The sequence below is a fragment of the Thamnophis elegans genome, chromosome 14 (genome assembly GCF_009769535.1).
Source record: "Thamnophis elegans isolate rThaEle1 chromosome 14, rThaEle1.pri, whole genome shotgun sequence".
NCBI classification, from domain to species: Eukaryota; Metazoa; Chordata; class Lepidosauria; order Squamata; family Colubridae; genus Thamnophis; species Thamnophis elegans.
The window spans coordinates 24,836,989-24,858,246 of NC_045554.1; the positions used below are offsets into that span (position 1 = coordinate 24,836,989).

Below are 21,258 nucleotides of genomic sequence, written 5' to 3' on the forward strand. Positions count from 1 at the left end.
CCTTCCTTCCTTCCTTCCTTCCTTCCTTTCTTTCTTTCTTTCTTTCTTTCTTTCTTTCTTTCTTTCTTGTGTATTGAGTATTCCTATATATGTGTGTTTTCTATGGTGGGTATTGAGTATTTCTAGGTAGAAATTGGGCTCCTTTTTTTGGTTCTGCAGTATTCTTTGCTCTCTTGGTCTTGGCAAATTTGAAAAGCTGCCTTGGCTGCACATAGAAGAGTTTATTTTCTGGCTCTGTCAGAAACATCTGTTAGTGCCTCCTAAAATCTCTGGTATTGTCCTCCTAGCTAGTCTTGACACCCTCTTGTTTAGTTAACACTTTGCCATCTGTGCATTTGATGTTAGTATAAGGAGGAGTGGGTGGGCTGGCAAGCCAGCGATAGCTCGTAGATGTTCCTCTCTGCCCCACTCCAATTTGTCATGCTTTACTCCTGGCTTCCCATCTTATTTTCTTTTCATCAAAACTACTTTTTTGTAGCTTTTCACACAGAAAAATTAAGTGGCCTGGAAACCTCTGCTTGGTGCTTCAGGTATCTTTTTTTAAAAAAAATAAAGATTTTTTATTTTTGTTACATAGACAACATATACACACAACAATAGAGAAACAAAAACAAAAAAGAAAGAAGAAAAACACACACACACACACACATAAAACCCCATCATCACATACAGCATGTCGTTTGGGTGCTTCAGGTATCTTGTGGGGGGGCGCTCCCCCTCCCCGAATATGTGTGTTATATTTGTAGTCTGAGAACCCTGTATTTTCAGTCAGAGAAGGATGTTTCCTATTCTACCTAAATGTCATTGACAGAGAGGTCTAATGCAGATGCATTGGACTACAATCCCTATCAACTGCAACGCCCAGCCAAATTGACTGGGAATTCTTGGCGTTTCTTTCTCCAAACATTGGAAGGGTAACATATGGTGGAAGGTTGAGTTGCACTAATCAGTTTATGAATATTTTAGCTAAAGAAAATAAAAATAACAGACAAAGCCTGAGTGGTGTATTTTCTTAATAAATGCATTTTAAGGTCTGCATATGCATTTTTAAAAATACAAGTGGGATGCACCATCTTCAGGATTTCTTCCTGTGTTTGTATTGGGTCATGCCGATTCTTGTGTATTATCTAAACATTTAACCATTAAAAAAATATCTTAGGAATACATTCTTTTTGGAGGGAGTTTTGAGAAAGAGCTTATATAATAAAATGAGTACTGTACATATTTCAACATTTTAAAATCCACATTAACTGTTGACCTGCACTGTCACCCAATTAATATGTTCTCTCTCTCTCTCTCTCTCTTTATACCATGAATATCACCATCCGTGGCCTGGAGCCTGGCTGGGTTATAAGCTGATGAACCTGCGAGGGTTCCATGTCCCCTGCTTGGGAGGGGGGAGGGCTCAAATTAACACATCTGCTTTGTTGCTCTTCCCAGGCTTTGTTGCTCCCCTTCTTCTTCCTGGGCCTAGATTGGGTGCCATCATCTTGACCCTGGCCTGCTCTCTTTTCCCCCCCATTCCTTGGGTGACTTCCATCTTCTGCTGATAGGTCTTCAGCCATCTTTGTTCTGTGCTATTTGCCTCCCCCCCTCCGATGTCTCCCAAATGTTGGTGCCCCCAGCAGGTGAGGGGGGGGCAAGGTGTAAGAAATCTGAGGAGTTGGGAGGATGCTGGTTATCACAAATTGCATTGATACTCAACCTGGCTTTGCAGGATCCTGTCAAGCTTGCAAGGCAGCTCTCTGCATTTGCAAAACTACCCTTGATATACTGGGATTCTGCAAATTGTATCTGGTGACTTTTTGCCTCCAAACTGGTAAAGTCTGATTTGCAGTGACCTGACCTCTTGTAAATCTTTGTAGAGGAATGATGGGAAAGTTTCATAAAGCCAGTTTTTGCCGTCCATTCAGAAGAAAGCCAGGCTAGTGAATTGGGGTAGAATGGGACAACTCACCATAACCAACTTCCTATGGTCAACTCGCCTCGGCCAACTCACCGTGAGACAACTTGCCCAAGGATAACATGCCACAGTTAGAATTAAATAATTCAATTTAACTATTTAAAATAAATAAATAGTTCTCTTTTTGTCATTCACATTTCATCCTGTCCCTCCTTCTGCAGCCTTTCTTTAATGATTTTATTCCACCATTTGTTTGCTATCTGTGTAACTCTTGTCCTGCAGCAAGTTAGCACTGGCGAGTTCTCCTGTGCACCGCTTGGAGAGTCCAAGCAATGGGTTATTTCAGTCTGCTTGCCCTGGACTGAGAAGTCTTTTCCCTGGCCACGCCTCCTTGCGTGGCTACGTTCTCCAGAAAAAATTCTCAGTCCAGCCCGATCGGATTGAATTCTGTGAGCTGTAGCTATTTGGTTTTTTTCTCTTTGGCTTGGGCTCTCCATTCTATTCTTTTCCCTTTTCAAATCTTTTTCCTTTTCTTCCTCCTCCTTCCTTTGTACTTGGGCAGCCTGGATTGCTGCGTTTGAGCCTCTTGGAGGCTGGGAGGCAGACGATGAGTGGGGGAGGGCTCTCCAGGCTGTGCTTTCTCAGCCAGCTTCGGAGGCCTGCCCCTTGGCTTTTAAAAGCGCGGCGATCAGCAGCGAGGCTTCTAGGGCACGCAGCGACTGTGTTTCCCATTTTTGTTGTTTTTCTCGTCATTTTTCGAATTTCTGGCCTTAGGAGCGATCTAGCCTGCCGCGGAGGTTAGCGAGACTGGCGGTTTAGCCACATTCGCACCACCTCCTTTCCTCCCACGCTGTTGCGGCGGCCATTTTGGGTGAAGGTTTTTCGCGCCCTTTTATGCCCAGGCCCACCGCTTCAGCGCAGTCGCATCGGGCAGCCGCTGGGTGAACAGGGGGTGCAGCGGGGGGCCCTCAACTGTCCCTCTGCAATCCTCATCGATCGCCATGCGGCGCTAGTGCCAGTGCTGCCCGTGGCCTGCGCTCTGGCACAGAGAGGCACCCGGGGCCTGCATAATTGGACAGTTTAAATTTCCCCCTTTTTTTTCGCAGGCGCCTGGGCTTTTTTTTGGTTCCCCGATTGATCTTGCGGTTTGCACTGCAGATCCTTTGGCTTCCATCTCCTCTGCTCTCTCTGGCACTGTCTCTCTGTACCATGCATAAATGTTTATGTCATTTTTGGTTCATTTTGAGTGCCTCAACTTATGTTTCCTTTTGTCCCTTTGTTGCAGAGTAGCCAGTCAGAGCATCCAGTTCTCCTGCCGCCTCTCTGCACTTGTCTGATCTATCTGTGTGATCATTCACCATGGAACCCTCTACGTCAGGTTCTTTCGCTGGTAGACGGGGTCCTCCGCAGGTTCCAAGCGAGGTTCCCCCCCCGCTAAGGATAATGGCTCAGGCAGGGTTAGGGTGGTCAGTCAGGGTAAACACCCAAGATCCCCTCTGTGGCTGAGGCTAGAGATGCTGAAAGGTGCCAGAGAGCCCTTGACAAACAGTTTAAAAGGGCAAGGTGCCTGGCAGAGAAGGAACTCCCCCCATCTTCTACTCCTGGGGGATCCTCAGCCCTGCCCCCTCCCAGGGAGGACCCCGCGGACTTGTTGGCCGAGGAGGTTGAGTCGTAGGACTTATTTCCTAGCAGATTCTTTGCACCCTCTTCCCCAACTCCTTCCTGGTCTTATGGCCAGGAACCTGCCCCTGTGGAACCTTCCAGGTCCAATCCTCCTGAAGGCTTTTTTCCTCTTCAAGGGGAGCCTGCTGATCAGGAGCTGGATTCGGATTCCGACTCCGAGTTATCCCCTTACATGCAAGGGGTGGTGGCCCGTGCCATTGCAAAGGGCATCGAGACTGCCATGCGGAAGCGTGAACGTCCATCCTCAGGTCCTTCTCAGCCTGCTCAGGCTGGCCCTTCCCCACCAAAGCATGTGCGCCATCCCTCTCTTGAGTCTTCGGTGATCAGTGAGGCCTCTGCCCTTGAGGACCCTGGCCAGGATCTCCATCAGATGTCTGATGATGAGGACCTACCTCCCGATGCCCCAGCCTTTTCGGGCCTTTTCAAGCCCAGCCTATTCAAATCAATCCTACACAAAGTGAAGGTGGCTACCGGAGAAGGGGTTAAACCCAAGCTAGCTCAAGCCCCATCAGAGGCTGCTCCGGTGAATCCCAATGCAGCCATGTTTAGGGTTCCGCCTTCCCACTAGGAGTTGGTACCGATTCCCGAACTCTTTCTTGACCTTATACAACGTCAATGGAATCAACCAGCCACCTCAGTGAGGTGGACAAACAGCTGTATACAATGGAGCCCGCCCTGGAGGACCTCTTGGTCCTGCCAGGGGTGGATCCTCCTATCACAGGTCTCACCTCTAACACGCCCCTCCCTGCGGACCTTTTAGAAAGACTTAAAGCGGAGGACAAAAAGGTGGAGAAGGCCTGCCACAAGACCCATCTTGCGGCAGCTTGGGCCATTAGGGCGCCTTCCTCCATCTCATTCTTTAATAAGGCTGTTGTGATCTGGCTGCGGGAGCTCCAAAACAAACTCCCGGTAGATGATGCTCTTCACCAAGACGTGGCTAAGACGCGGCGGCCCAGTATGCCGCGGACGCTTCACTTAATGCTACCAAATTTGCGTCCAGGGCCCTGGTGTCGAATGTTACTTCCCGACGCCTCATTTGGCTCCGCCACTGCCAGACGGACCAAAAGCACAAATGGAAGCTGGCAGCTGCGCCCTTCAAGGGAGCCAAGCTGTTCGGGGAGGTATTGGACCCCTTCCTCATAGAGTCCAAGGACAAGAGGAAGGTCTTGCCCTCTACTTCCAAAAAGCAGGACCGTAAATCCAACCATTACCGTAGGAGGCAGTCCTTTCGTGCTTCCGAGCCCTCCACATCAACCTCCTTTAATCCTTCCAACAGACCCTCGGACCAGTTGGGAGAGAGGGCACAGGAGAGATCTCCCTTTTGAGACAGGGGGAGGCAGCAATACGGGTTCCGTAAGTTCAACTGCGGCGGGGCCTCCAATAGGCCTTTCTGCAAGTCCAAGTGACTCCCCGATGTCGTCTCCCATAGGTGGTTGACTCCAGTTGTTCGCCTCCCATTGGGCCCAGACGGCGGAGGACGCCTGGGTGCTTCAGACCATCAGGGAGGGCCTCTCCCTGGAATTCCTTTCCCTTCCTTCCAGGAACTTCATCAGGTGCCCCACTCCCTCCTGCCCCGTGAAGAGGGAGCGGATGGACCAAGAGGTAGGAGATAAACGCAATAGAGCAGGTGCCCCCCGGGCAGGAGGGGAGGGGATATTATTCCATCCTCTTCCTGGTGCCCAAGAACTCGGGAGGAGGAGGGCCATAAGAACCTCAACCGGCACATTGCCTACCGGAGGTTCAAGATGCAGTCCCTCCAGTCCATCCTGGCTGGGATCTGCCAGGGAGACCTCCTGACTTCTATCGATCTGAAGGAGGCGTATCTCCATATTCCTATCCGCCCTCAGCACAGGAGGTTCCTACACTTCTTCTATGCCGGCTGACATTTTCAATACAGGGCCCTTCCATTCGGCCTGTCGTCGGCTCCCAGGACCTTCACAAAGGTCCTGGCAGTAGTGGCTGTCCACCTCCAGCGCAGACCCATACGGCTCCAATGCTACCTGGACGACATCATCATTCAGTCGTCGTCCAGGCCGCGGGCCGTGCGGGACCTCCGCATCACCATGAGGACCTTCAGAAACCACGGCTTCTCTCTCAATCTGGAGAAGAGCCACCTTACTCCTTCCACCAGAATCAACCATCTGGGAGCGGTGATAGATACCTCTTCATGCAGGGTATTCCTATCCCAAGACAGGGTAGAGGCTCTAAGGTCCTTGACACACAAGGTGATCCGTGCGAGGCAGGTCCAGGTGGTTCTCCTGTCGCAGTTGCTGGGGAAGATGATTTCGTGCCTGTCGATTGTTCCCTTGGCCTGTCTCCACTCAAGGGCCCTACAGTGGCTGCTCCTGCCCCACCAGAGAGCCAACAGGAGCAACTCGACCATGCTGATTCCCGTGCCTCTGGCCGTGAAGACGTCCCTCTGATGGTGGACGTCGCCTGCGATCCTCAAGGGACACCTCTTCAGGGAGCCCGACAGGGTGGTCGTCACCACAGACGCCAGTCTCTCCGGCTGGGCCATCTCGTGGTCCAGGGCAAATGGTCCGCGTCAGAGTCCCGCTGCAGCATCAGTCTTCTAGAACTGAGGGCGGCGAGGTTGGCCCTTCGTCATTTCCATCTGTCGATTCGCCGACGTCACGTCCTCCTGATGATGGACAACACGGCCATCAAAGCGCACATCAACCGCCAGGGTGGCACCAGATCCAAGTGGCTGATGGCGGAGGCGGAAGCGCTGGGCCGCTGGGCGGAGCGTCACCTGGAGTCCATCCGCTCCGATTACGTCTCGGGCATCGACAACACCTGCGTGGACTGGCTCAGCAGGACTACCATTGACTCTGCCGAGTGGCAACTCGACCCAGCCCTCTTCTGCCTCCTGACCTGCAGGTTCAGTCTACCACTGCTAGACCTCTTCGCCACCAGGGAGAATGCCCAAATGGAGAGGTTCTTCTCCCGATTCCCGACCCCAGGGGCGGAAGGAACGGACGCTTTGCGATGCCACTGGCCCCGGGGTCTGCTCTATGCCTTCCCTCCTCTTCCTCTCTTGCCGCAAGTCCTATCCAAGATCATTGTGGAGGAGGTGGAGGTGATTCTCGTGGCTCCCCATTGGCCCCGGAGATTGTGGTTCGCCAACCAAGTCAGCATGTCAGTGTCACCTCCGTGGCGGATCCCTCCGAGTCAGGTCTCCCACCGCCAGGGGGGTCGTTGTCCATCCAGAACCCCAGTGGCTTCAGTTGGCCGTCTGGCACTTGAGGGGGACCTGCTGAGGAATGAGGGTCTATCGGAAGAGGTGATATGCACCATACAAGCTGCTCAGCGTCCCTCCACGACGAAAATCTACGATGCCACGTGGGCTTCCTTCTCCAGATGGTGTGAGGACCGTCTCATTGATGCTGTTACTGCGCCTGTGTGCCGCGTTTTGGACTTCTTGCAAGGGCACCTTGAGAAAGGGTTGTCCCCGAATATGCTGCAGCACCAGGTGGCAGCCTTGTCCACTGTCTGGTCCAGGGATCCCTTCCTGTCTCTCAGCAGGATCCCCAGGGTGCGCTGCTTCCTGAAGGGCGCCTCGAACCTACGTCCGCCCACCATCCATCGATATCCTACCTGGCAGCTGTCCGTGATACTTCAAGCGCTCACTTCACCTTTCGAGCCACGGCGTTCCATATCACTGTGACACCTCACACTAAAGACGGCCTTCCTGATAGCCATCACCTCTGCCTGCCGTATCTCCGAGTTGGCGGCCCTGTCGGTTCGTCAGGACCTTTGCATTGTGCATCCCGACAGGGTTGTTTTACGACTTGATCCTTCCTTCATTCCGAAGATCAACATCTGCTTTCATAGGGCACAAGAAGTCATCTTGCCGAGTTTTTCCCACGCGTGGGAGCACTCTTGGCACACACTAGATGTTCGGCGGGCCCTAAAAGTCTACCTCCACCGGACCTTGGACTTCTGTCGGTCTGAGGCCTTATTCATATCTTTCCAGCCTGGTTCTCTGGACAAGAAGGTCACCTCCACCACTGTGGAAGATGGTTGAGGGCATGCATCGCCTCTGCCTACGAAAGCCAATCTCGGGTGGTTCCACGTAACATCACTTCCCACTCTACGAGGAGCGCCGCCACCTCGGCGGCCTGGGCCACCCAGGCCTCAATCAAGGAGATCTGTCGGGCGGCCAAGTGGTCTTCGCCTTCTCCTTTCGTCAGACATTACAAACTAGACGTGTTTGCCTTGGCCTTCGGCAGGAGGGTGCTCCAGGCGGTTGTTCTGGGACCTTGTTTTTGCCCACCCCGATGGACAGTAACTTGGGGATGTCCCATTGCTTGGACTCTCCAAGCGGTGCACAGGAAAAAGACCATTGGCTTACCTGAACTGCTTTATGTTGTATTGTTGCTGTTGTCTAGTGACTGTTTTAAGTTGGTTTTCAGCAAGTCAAGACAGTCTTCGTTCAGGTTGGGCTGCTGATCATTAAAGGAGATTTTCATAATCAGCCTACAATGGGATCGGGGCTTAATCTAAATATTATGAATATGTAAATAAGAATCTGGTCAAACAAAGAGCACATCAAAGCGTGCAACATGTCTTGTGTTAATTGAGCATGCTGAGCCAATGTTTGCTGTCTATGTTGGAGAAAAGGGAGGCCCTGGGATCATTAGTTGAATTAGATTCTCTGGCTAATGAGGTCACCATCAAGGGAACTTGAGACGCTGGCAAGAACTGCCATGGTGCAGGGCAGCCAAAAGGGTATACAGATGGAGGGGGGGTTGACGCACCCCAGCACTTGTTGCCAAGAACCCAAATTTTGATCACATGATGGGGGGGAGGCATTGCAACAATCATAACTTCATTTTGGGAGTGGGTGCAAGTATCTTATATCCACTGCTGCTGTAACTTCAAACAATTGCTGATCACACGGTCGTTAAGTGAGGACAACTTTGTAGTGAGTCACTTTTGGTATTCTTGGCTTTTTCAATTACTCAGTAGGCATCTTGATAATGTCGTGTATTCCTTGGTTTTTTGAACATTTTTCGTGTAGGATTCTAATCTTCATTGGTCGGTGCTCAGCATTATTTGTTAGATGTGAATTCAGGGTATTTTACACACTCAGTTAAGTCGCCTTCATGCAAAACCCTGCTAAAAAAAATCAGCGAATTGAAGCGGCTCTATAATGAGGAATGGCCCAAAGTTCTTCCAAGCCCGTCTGTGGGATAAATGCAGATGCAGAAATGTGTGGTTGAAGTCTCTGCTGCTCAAAAGAGGCTCCAGGAGTTACTCAGTATAAAGCTTTATCTACTTTTCCCAAAGAAAAATGCTGAAAAGTGGCTCATCCTCATATGGGGACTAAGACATGACACAGGACACTGCTTTACAGGAATGGATAATCTCTATAAAGATTTTCCCGCCACCATAGATCCTTCATTGGAGTCATAATAGTCCCATTTGTCTCTGTCTCTGTCTCTGTCTCTGCTCTGTGTCTGTCTCTGTCTCTCTCTCTCTCTCTCTCTCTGTCTCTCTCTCTCTCTCTGTCTCTCTCTCTCTGTTTCTCTCTCTCTCTCTTAAATCATTGTTGGGGTATTGCAATTTGAGGCAGGCCTGTTTTGAATCTCACTGTGACAGGCAAGGAAGCAGAACAATTTGTCCATCATTATTCTGAGCATATGCACAAACAGGCTACTAAATCACTGCTCACTTGATACCTCTAATTTAAAATGTTTCCCAGCGAACAGGCAGAGGAGAATGGCAAAACGGGTGCTTGTTTAACCAATAAAGCCACATGCTGTGTATGTGTGAATCTAGACATCTTTTTGTGGACTCATTTCCAAAAGGGTCCATGGTCCCCAATTGCTTGGCTCCTGCTTGACTCTGAGGACACCCACCACTGGACTTGCACAGCTGGGGCAAACGGCAGCCCCAGAGTTTTCCTGCGTTCTCCATGATGCATTCCTACACTCTATAAACTCTGTTCAGACCAAACTTTGATTGAAATGCCACCACTCAATCTTTTTCATTTTTTGTTTATAACGGTATGAAAACTTCTTTTAAAAACTAAAACTAATGCGAACTAATGTAAAGAAGAAACTGCAAACAGTAAGAAAAATGCAGGAAAAGAGGAAAAAAGTTCAAGAAAAACAGAAAGGAAAGAAAAAAGATACGAAGAAGTGTTTTTTTCCGGTGAGACCAGTCAATCAGTGCAACCTGGTCTACCCAAATCTGGGATGGAACAGACTGCTTCCACTTTTGCCTTTCGCCCCCAATCCAGGAGCCTTTGCAGGCAGCTGCTTCCATGGCAAACTATTTTGTGTTAAATTTAAATTTACCGACAAAGAAATAAAGGGAATAGTTAAAATAGCTGTACTACTCTTTGTTATTTCTTTGTCGGTAAATTTAACTTTAATATAACGAAGTGGCTTCCGATATCTTTCACAGCAGTTCTAAGTACAAACACATTCCAAGCTTTCTCTCTCTCTCTCTCTCTCTCTCTCTCTCTCCCTCCCTCCCTCCCTCCCTCCCTCCCTCCCTCCCTCCCTCCCTCCCCCTCTAATGTTACATCCACCTACTAAATATCTTTAAATGTGTTGCATATGGGATCCACATAAGAAACGGGCAAAGGGTTGAGTGGACGGTCATGGCTGCCCTCTGGACTTTCCTGACCACATCCTGAGGACACCCAGCATTGTCCCATTCTTATTAAATAGTAATTCAAAATCATTCCACTTTGAAACATCTAGAATACTTTCATTCTCATGCTGACATTCAACTATCATCCAAGAATTGTCGCTTGACATCCAAAGGGACTTTTCAAGCTTTGTATCTAAAGGTGCCCCAAACATGGCAGGGGCCTTTGTTTAGCCCTGCAGGTCCTTTGGCAAACGGTCCCTGTAAGAGACAGTTGTATGCTGGCCTTGTTGTGGGTCTGTTAATAAAGTGCATGCTGAGAAAGAGACAGGCTGGGAACTTTCCTGTTTGAACTTGTCCATTTGGAGATTAATTTAGTCGCTTCCTATTCTAAAGCTCTCCTTAGGTGAGTCGTTGTGCCTTTTTTCTTAAATTATCCCCTTATCTAAAACACATTTGCTGATGTTCTAGTTCTGTGATGGTGAACCTATGGCACACATGCCACATGTGGCGCACAGCACCCTCTCTGTGGGCACGCAAGCCATTGCTCTAGTTCAGCTCTACTGTGCATGCCTGCGCGCCTCCCACCAGCCAGTTGGTCATTGGGTCTCTGCCATCTATGCACAGGATGCGTGCGAAGGGGCGCAGGTGCATGCGTGGAGGGTTAGGCGCATGTGGAGGCGTGCATTCATGTGTGGGGGCAGGGTGCATGCACGGGGCCACACACATATTGCACTTTGGGGGCTCGGGCCCGCATGTGCTTTGGGCACTCGGTCCAGAAAAGGTTAGCCATCACTGTTCTAGTCACTCTCACGAAATACTACATTAGGCTGTTCTTAAACTTGCATTTGTTTGTTTATCCCAAAATGCTGTCAACTAGTAAGGTCCTTGACCACAAAACCTCTGTTTGAAAAATGTTGGAGGAAATGACAAGTAGCATTCCAAAAACCTGAGAGACGGGTGGAAACAGAAATTCTCACTTCTTCATAGCTTCTTTCCCTCTCTTAAGGTTAGTTAAATTAGAAGAACCTATTAATTACACAAAAATATTAGAAACCCAACTCTATTTTTTGTTAAAAAAAATGAATCAATACTGTTTTTGGAGTTTCCACTTGTCACATGGATTTGGGATTGGCCATGCTTCTTGCCCATGTAACTTCTACCTTTTTTCTTTTTCCCAAGCATTGTTTTAATGAATAAAAAATAAATAATTGGCAAGCTGGTATCTGATATTACAAATAAGAAGCCCAGTTTTTATTTGAAACAGATCTCTCTCCCCCCCCCACCCCCAGGTAAAAATACCAAGAGAAACTGGGGAGGGGGAGTAGAGAAGGAAGGAACATTCTCAGGAATTTGATTCTGCTAATTCAATGTGGCAACCATTTTGTGAGAAGGCCCACAATCTGTGCTAAGGGTACATATTGATTGCTAGAGGTCTAGATTTAGACCTATAGATTTTTGAGTTGTGCCAAATCCAGCCACTTAGACGACAGAGTGGATTGCTGGCATACAAAACTTTAAATTGTCTCTACAATGTTTTGTCCTATCCCTATTGGGAAAGAATGGTCTTGGTTTTAGGACTTTCTTCTTAGAATTTTACAAAGTTTTTCCATTAAAAAGAAATTTCCCAACTTCTAGAGCAGGGGTGTCATACTCAAGGTCTGGGGGCAGGATCTGGCCTGCGAGGTGCTTAGATCTGGCCCACAGGGCTACCCTGGAAACAGCGAAGGACCAGCCTGTGGTGCCTCTGCCAGCAAAAACGGAGCTCAAGAGAGCTGCCGGCGGCCCTCCTGAACTCCATTTTTACTGCCAGAGTATTGCAGATGGCCATTGCAGCCAAAATCAGAGATTGGGAGCCCGGTTTCACCAGCAAAGTGCTGGGGCTGACACAGGTGCCCCCCAACATGAGTGATGTCGAACACACACTATGCCCATGACCCCCAGCCCCGCAAGGTCAAACACAATCCTGATGTGGCCCTCAATGAAAGCGAGTTTGACACCCCTGTTCTAGAGGTATTGGGCTGCAATTCTTGTCACCCCCCAGCAAGCACGGCTGAGCCCCAGGTTAAGCTAAGGCTATCCCTATTCCTCAGCTCCACTACAGCAACACCGAAGCTTCAAAATGACTTTGGATGACCAAGGCTACATTAATCCAAGGATCCTTTTCCTCCATGAAGGTTAGATACAATTCGGAATACTGGTAGCAGAATGAAAGAAGAAAGGCTAATCATTTGTTTTAGGTTTTCTTTCATTTCAACATTTCCCCAGTTGTGCATGTATTTGTACTGCTTCCATTTTGATAGATCGTACCCATCTCTTGTTTGGCTGATGGGGTGACATTTAAATGACATTTTTACAATTCGTACTTAGAAGAAACCAGCTGCTTTTCAACTTTATTATGCTCGATCTTTTTCTTTCTCTTTTAATCCTTGCTCATAAATGTCATAAAATGAAATTTTAGAATTTCATTAAAACTACATTCTATGCTTAGGATGAGGATACATGAAGCAGTTTCTTTCTCATTAAATAATTCTTTAAGTTTGTAGTTATGCATTTTCAGATTTTTTTTTATTTGCTGCTCCATACAATGTAAAATTAATTGCTGTGGGATTTGGAAAAGCTTTAAAGGAGATTTTTAAAATCTTGGGCAATAATCTCCCTGCTGATGCGTTAGGGAATGTTCCCCTTCTAGATCAAAGACCAACAAAGGCTAGTTTTTGAGTATGAGTGACATCGAGCTGGCCATGCTCTTTCTGGCCACGCCCACCCTGACTCCCCCAAAGTCAAACACAACCCTGATGCGGCCCTCCATGAAATTGAGTTTGAGACCCCTGTTCTATTACACCATTCTGGCCATTCCCTTGCCCAGAGTGGGTGTGTTGGGGCAAGGTCATTGAATTACTCTCAAGGCCCAAATTTCAATGGAGGTTCTCAGAAGACGTTGGCAGCCTGAGTTGCTGCCCTGGTCATCTTTGATCCAGAGACAATCCAATGTCAAGCAGAAGGGCAAAACAGAGGCCAAGCAAAGTCAAGGGGAGCCCACACTGTCTGGTCTGCCATTGTAAATGCTTCAGCCTGCTTCGCTTTGCTGTCATCCTGTCATAAAATGTGGTGAGGGGGGGAGAATGGGGGTGTAGGGAGGAGGGTTAACAGGATGACAGGAACCAGAGGTGCCAATCCAGAACTGACTGGCACATCCAAGGACATGAGTGTGAGAACGGAATGCCAAACTCCACCAAGGAGATGCCAAACTTTAAGGCTGTTACCAAAACCCCAGTTGTGAATACTAACGGGCACTTGTGGACTAGTCAAGGGGAGGGAAGTTTGGAATGAAATAGTGGACAATTCCTTCATGCTGAGTTTGGAATTTCTGCAGCAACATGTAAGCCATGATTTGAAATGGGACGATTTCTGGGGCTTTGGAGGCCCTGCCAGCAGTAGCTCTGAGTTGACTTTTTAATGGCTTTGCTGTTCTTTACAATCCATACACCATGCTTCTTTCTTTATCTTTAAGAGGCTATAAGTTGAAAGTTAAAAGATACTGTGCAGAATTGGGGTAGGGTGCCTTCTGAAATAGTGGGCCAAGTCAGAGCCCACCTTCCCTATGTTAGAAATATGCATAGCTCCTTAAACGACCTGCGAGCAGGCCGATCGGCTCCAGGCCTATCTGGTAAGAAACAAGCAGGTTTCTTTCTGCATAAAATGGGAATAAAAAAGGAGAGAGAACAGTGCATAAAAGTGCTCTTAATTGCAAAATAACCAATGCACATTTGCTTGCTTTTTTTAAAGGATCCACCCTCCTGAGTACTACAAGAAGAAATATAGTGTTAACGAAGTGCACTATACAGATGAGGTGAGTTTCCTACATTTCTAAGTTAAAACAATAATTGGGGATGGGTGGGAGGTAAGTAATTTTCAGGTTAATAACTGCGGGTTAAAGAGAATGAAAATGGTGGTCAGTTAATGACATACCTTGGACTGACATGACACAGAAGCACACACAGTGAGGAGAGAAGAGAGGACTGAGCCAGCTCTGGCCAATTCTCAAAGGGTTTTGTTCCACGGACCCTGGCTGCTCTCTTACCTTCTCCTCCTCTCTGTCTGCAGAATGGGGTTGCGAGGCCACAAGGACGGTTACTCAAACTTGTGCTGATTTCATCCATTCCCTTTCCAGGGAGGTTAGATCATCTGAGGCCTCCTTGTCTAAGACAATTCGAGGTTCTGAGGGGCTTTGGCCCCAAGCGTTTATGGGATTGCCCTCCCCCTTCCTCCCCCTTCACAAGCTGGGATACTTTTTAAAAGCCAGAATGAAATGGCCATCAGTGGAATTTGCTTGTTGGAAAAGGAGAATTGAAGTCAGTGATTGGGAATGCGCAGGATACTCTGCTGTGGGATAGACAGAATATTCTAGAGAACAATGCAATGTTCTATCAAATGATGCAACAAGTGGTGGGATTCAACTGGTTTGGGCCGGTTTGGGCGAACCAGTTGTTAAATTGCCTGCCGGCCCCACCCCTTCCAGACGCTCTGTTTTGGCTACCCAGATAAGTGCAGGGAGGCCTACTAGGCCAAAAACGGGGTGCAGGGGTGTGTGGTGCAGCCTCCCCACAGCCCATTTTTTCACCCAGGAGGCTGCAGGGAGGCCTACTAGGCCCAAAACAGGGTGCAGGGGAGAGGTGGGGGGGGCACTCCGGCCCGTTTTTGATCCCAGGGGAGTGCAGGAGGCTGAGTGCTGCTTGTCACACCTCCTGGCCACGCCCACCATGTCCACTCCCACCCACCCAGTCATTAGGGCAGAGAACCACTTGTTAAATTATTTGAATCCCACCACTGGATACAACATTCTGCGTCATGCCAGTCTGGCCATTTTCAGGGTGTTCTGAACTTTTACGGAAACTCCCCAAATGGGAAGAAGCTTCCTGGGCTGGATTACTCCCAGCAGAGCTATAGCTCTGCCATTAGAACTTCATATCCCAGAAAACCCCAAAATTTTAGTTTTCTGGCAGCTCAAACCGAGCTAATCCGTTGGATTATCAGGGGCTTTGGAACTCAGCAGAAAGGAGAGATTAATTCTTCCGAAGTTGTCTGGCTGGGAAGTTGGCATCCTCAGGGCCTGCTCTGAAACACAGACTTCTGCCTAGAATTACATAGTAAAGGAACCTTGATCCTATACAGCCGTGTTTTCCCATCTTGGTAACTTTTAAGATGTAGGAACTACAACTCCCGCAGAATTCCCCAACCAGCAAGTGAACTTTACCATGCCGGCAGCGGAATTATGGAGTTGAAGTTCATGCATCTTAAAGTTGCCACATTTGGAAAAGGCTGGTATAGAGTTTGGGATCCGACGGGAAATTTTTTATTCTGGATAATTTTTCCCTGTTTAATGCGGCTTTGGGATGTAAGGAATTACAATTCTGTTTAGTAGGGTTACATCTCCTTAAACAATCTGTGTGCCAAGCACATCCCACAGTCCTTGGCAGCTGCTTTTTTAAAGGGTTTGTTTTAATTCTTTTTTAAAAAAAAATTATACTATCCCTCCAATGACAATATTGTTTTTTCTATGTTGCTTGAATTCAATGGCCAAATAAAGACAGAGGTCTAGGAAAACCCCAAATATTGAAATAATTTAAAACATTTTTTTCTTGCCTTAAGAGCAAAGTATTGATTAATCTGCTCAGTTCAAATCCTCAGTCCTAATTTCAATGGGATAAGTTTCCTCCCTCCTAGAAAAGGACATGGGTGAGTGTTTTTGCCAGGCTTTTAATAGTTAAGGCTCCCTTCGTTCGTTCGTTTGTTCGTTCCTTCCTTCCTTCCTTCCTTCCTTCCTTCCTTCCTTCCTTCCATCCATCCATCCATCCATCCATCCATCCATCCATCCATCCATCCATCCATCCTTATTTCTTCCTTCCTTTTTCACTTTTTCAAATAAAGAAACTTTTGTTTTTTCCCCACTCCTTTTTATAGCATATAATTTTTTCTTAACAAGTCGAAGTTTCCCAGGTTTGGCCACTGGCCAGGGAGAGACCGTTTATAAATAGAAATATTTCTTAAACAATCATGTTTCTCTCTCAGAGCCCCCACTTTGGCTATCTGTCTGAAAAAATCCACTTTCCAGCTGACATCCCAAATGCAGTTTGATTCTTGAAACAAATAGGCCTGTGAAATAGTCTCTTTCTAATCTGATCATCCCCTGTACTGTCTGCGGAGGCAGCTGGCAGACTATCTGGATTGGAATCGAGAGCGGTTCTCCTTATCTGACTTCAGGTGTCAGACACCAAAGTGCTAGTTAAGGATTGCTTATCTGCAAGAGTGGATGACAACCAGGGATTTGCGCTTCGTATAACAACCACTGGCAAATTGTCAGGAGTGCTGTCTACAAGTGTAATGCTTCCTCTTTGGAAAATGTAAGGCAGGTAATTTCCCTTCAACATGTGGAAATAAGGAACCTTTCCCCAATCTGGTGCCCTTGTAGAGGATTGGGAGTTCGTGGCCGTATCCTGCCACCAGATTTTCATAGATTGTGGACACAACTAATTCATAGGTGATACGTTTTCCATTTCATCACTTCTTGCTTTTCACATCCCTTGGAATCCCTAATGCAAGGGTCCCCAACCCCTGGCCATAGCTCTTGTTTGTGGGCTATTTAGAACCAGTGTAAGTTTTCCTAAAAATGCCCTAATTGATTCATGAGTATCGAGTCAAGTTTCAATACAAAACTAATCATTTATTTGGAGCATCATTTTAGGCAAGATCTTTTCGCAGTCAAGGCGAAATATATCTGAACTTTACTCCTGTTCCTTCCCTCCCCTCAGTCTGTGTCATAAATCACATTCCCCAATGAGGTGCAACCCGCCCAAGCCTGCTGCAGTCATCTGAGATCTGACTTCAGCCAACAGTATGCGTGGAATGCCCTCCCCCCTCCCTTTCTCTCACTATGACAATGTTGGGAGTTGACAACCGGGCTGCACGAGCGCTGCTCCAGCTCCCATTCACGTGCCCACAGCTTGACTTGTGCGAGTGGTGGGGCGGTGCGCTTGCACACATGCAGGCAGCTCGACTTGCACAGGTTGAGCTCTGTGGGCATGGATGTGTGTGCCAGCCCACTGCTTGCACAGCCCACTTCCCCTCTCCCCCCCAAGCCCCAAATGTTGGGGGCTGCTGCCCTAATGGACAAATCCATGTGGGTGTCCTGAGTTCATATATTGTTAAATAGAAACATCATTCCATCCCTGGGAAACAGGACAGATTTCCAGACCGCTTTCTCTTTGGATCCTCTGTATGTCACCACAACAGACCTCGTCTGTTCACAGACTCTTTCGCATTTAATGCTCCTAATAGATTTCTTCTTGTTTAATTAGAGACTGTTTGTTTTTCTGCTTACTATTTCTTTTGCTCAATTGACTGCTATATTAAACTGCCTCTTCCTCCAACCCCCGCCCCCCCAGCGCCTCTGGCTTGAAAATTTTTACATTGATGGACAAGTTATAAATAGGATAGCAGCCAGATTAGCAAAAATTTAGTCAATACTTTGTCTGCGTTTCCACTGATTGATTTTCTTTAACCTTGCAGTTGTATATAAATGGTGGTGAATCAATAGATACTTTTCAGATTTCTGTAGCTCCTTTTGGCAATCCCTGCAATATGGAAGTCCATTTATGGCACCAAATAGTTTTATTAATAATACTTGATTTAAGTCAGGTAGACAACATTTTTTTTAATCCAGCCACCTTTTTTTCCGAACCAAAACTTTATTCTGATGCAAGAGAAATTAGAGTATAGTATAAACTTTTAAAGCAATATTTCAATGTCTTCCCGTGCATAGAAATCTTCCCAATTTCCATCATACTCATAGTGAATCCCTTAGAGAGAAATAACATGTAGCCCAAAAATATTATTTACATGCAAGAATGAAGGGTTGAAAGTTAGAGGAATTTCTAAGATTTATGAAATACAAATGGACCGGATTCCTGCATTGCAAGAAGCCAGCTTCCCCAGTGTGGTAGCTATCATTGGTACCATCATTGCATTTTGTGGACCAAGCTGTGTTCAGTCCGGTTGTGGATTGTAACCCTAACATATCTAAATCATAATGAGGTTTGATTTTGAAAAGTGCACCCCTCCCCTGTTGTTGGTAATTGTGTTTGAGGGTTGGTTATGAACTGAGGCCACAGGCAGGTTTTTAAGAGACTTTCATAAAAATAAAACGTGGGTGGATATTAAGAACTAGTCGTAATTTTTGGTGGGTGGTGGAAGACACAAACAGAAGAGAAAAAAAATATGAATTGTAGCCCAACTTGCTGCTTTATTACTACATGCTCATATAATAATATAATACTAAAAACCCCTACAGAAAAAGCGGAATTTAAACTGGGCCCAAAGAGTTGGCTTCTTTGGAGAACAGAGACAGTGTTGTCCTTATTTATGTCAAATGGAATATTTAAATAGAGAGTGTTTGAGAACGAGCAGGGAAATAATTCAGCATCAGTGGAGCCTGGATCCCAGGGCTATTGCAAGTTGATGGAACAGAGCGAAGATGATTTTCTTTTCATTTATTTTGTCAGATTGCCAGTGTTTTGGCTTCGAAAAATCCTTCCGTTCTTCTTACTCTGGTAAGTGCTAAGAGGCATTCCTGGTGGAGATAGGACTTAGGGGTATGTTTCTCCAGTGTATTTTACTAAATGCTGTAGTCCCTCCTTTTTATTTTACTTTTGCAATAAATTAGCAGTATGCTCCCCTGGCCTCCAGTGAAGGCTTTCATCCAATTTCCTTTGCAAATGATCTGTTCTAACTTCTGAAAAAAAGCCACCCGCTCCTTCCCTGGCAACCAGCTACGGGAAGAGAGAAAGAAGTGGCTGTCTGAATGCAGGTAGATGTGCACAGGGTTACTGCTGGCCCTCGTCCCACCCAGCCCTAACCTCACCTCACTCCAGCCCTGTAGTGTAGACCTTGCAAGAAAAAAAAAGCATTGCTAACTCTACAATAAAAAGGATGTCCCAAAGGTGTTTTTTTTCCAAGAGGCATTTATTTATTTATTTATTTATTTATTTATTTATTTATTTATTTATTTATTTATTTATTAGACTTATATACCGCTTCATAGGGCTTTCAGCCCTCTCTAAGCGGTTTACAATTTCTTTAGCAAATTGAGTCAGCAACTTGCCCCCACAGTCTGGGTCCTCATTTCACCCACCTCAGAAGGATGGAAGGCTGAGTCGACCTTGAGCCGGTGAGATTTGAACCGCTGAACTGCAGATCACAGTCAGCTGAAGTGGCCTGCAGTACTGCATCCTAACCACTGTGCCACCTCGGCTCATCTCGTCCAAGAAGCTTCTGCTCTTTCTCACCATTCAGTCAGAGTTGAAGAAGCTCCTTGGATGAGAAGTGAAACGTCTTCAAGAAAAACCAGAAAGTTCACTTGCCCCTTGAAAAAAGCACCTTTGGGATAACCACGTCCTGGATGATGGAGAATCTCCATAGACAATAAAAAGGATGGATTCCCTCCCCCCCCCCAAGCTGAACAAATACCTCTTTATTGTTTCTTGCTATTATTTAAAACATTGTGTGGAAAGTGGATAAAATTGATGCCCTTGCATAGGTACAGGTAGTCCTCAGACATACAACAGTTCATTTAGTGATGGTTCGAAGTTACAACAGCACTGAAAAAGGGACATATGAGCATTTTTCACACTTATGACTGTTGCAGCATCTCCATGGTCATGTGATTTGCATTTAGATGCTTGGCAACTGACTCACTTCTATGACGGTTGCAGTATCCCAGGGTCATGGCATCCCCTTCTGTGACCTTCTAATAAGGAAAGTCAATGGGAAGCCAGGTTCACTTAACAATGGTCTTAATAATTTAACAGCTGCAGCGATTCACTTACCGTATTTTTCTGAGTATAAGACGCAGCAAGATTTTGAAGAGGCAAATTAAAATTTTTTTTTGGCACTCTGCATACCTCCCCCCAAAAGGCCCGTTTTTCGCAAAAATGGGCCCATTTTTTATTTAAAAAGGTTTTGCCCACCCAAAAAAAAGTCCAAGCCCCTGCCCAGCACCCACATGTCCGTCACATGGCCCAATCAATTCACTGTCCCAGTCACGCCTCTCCAGATGCAGGCAGAACGGCCTTGACTTCCAGAGAAAGGAATGCTGTTATGGCTAATCCTCCACCAACTCCTTGTAATCCCCCCTCCCAGTTTCTCACAGACTAAAAATGCCAGGCCGGAAGAGCCAATGTCTAAGGCCTGACATAGGTATTACGTATATCCATCTTTCCCAGCCGGGCACCAAGAAGAAGACGGGGAATGACCAGAGTGGAAGTTCAGCTCCAGGGAAGGGAGAAAACTGCTTGGGTGAAGGTCTTATCTTGGCTGCTTTTAGACCGAACAGCTGCTAAAGAACTTATATTTGCTCTCTTTTTTCCAGCGAGGAATTAACACCGACAGTGGAAGCGTGACCAGGGAAGCGTCTTTTGACAAAATCAGCGAGTAAGTTATCTTCTGGCTTTGAAATGTTCAGATGAATCCCCAATTGACTAATTATCTGAAAGATCTAATAAACAAAAATAGATGCCCACCATTCCCAGTTCAGATGATATCACTTCGATTGTATTCCCCCCTCCCGTCCAATGGTAGCAGAAAACAGAAGGAAAAAGAAGCCCGATTCTATGTATAGACCCATAACAAACATTTGTGAATCAAATCACTTTATTCCAAAAGAGTGGAGCATTTTAGCGGTTTATAATGGATTGCAGCCTATTTGAAGCACATCGAAGCGTTCCATAGGAGAATCCTTTGCAAGTTAAATGAGTTATATTGCAGTACAAAGAACAACATGCCAGTGGAAAACATTAATTAGTCCAGGGTGAAGGTGCTCCCTGGCTTTTCTATTTCGGTGTGCTGTTGTAGCTATGATGTGTGTGTGTCTGCTTTGTTGCCCCCATTTTTGTATGATAACTGCTTTCCTCCCTTGCCCTGCTCAACTTGCTCAGAATTCTGTGACTTTATTCATTCATTTATCTATTGCATTTATGTGCCACACATCTTATAAGCAGTGATTCTGGGCACTG

The 21,258-nt window shown here is 46.7% G+C and overlaps 1 protein-coding gene across 1 annotated transcript in view; it reads left to right on the forward strand.

Annotated features, from left to right (window-relative positions):
• Window positions 1-21,258, forward strand: part of PEPD (peptidase D) — a 174,740-nt gene that overhangs the window by 24,700 nt on the left and 128,782 nt on the right. The window contains exons 4-6 of the mRNA XM_032230515.1: window positions 13,979-14,042; window positions 18,751-18,798; window positions 20,616-20,677. Of these exons, the coding sequence (XP_032086406.1) occupies window positions 13,979-14,042; window positions 18,751-18,798; window positions 20,616-20,677 (174 nt within the window). The remainder of the gene's footprint in view (window positions 1-13,978; window positions 14,043-18,750; window positions 18,799-20,615; window positions 20,678-21,258) is intronic.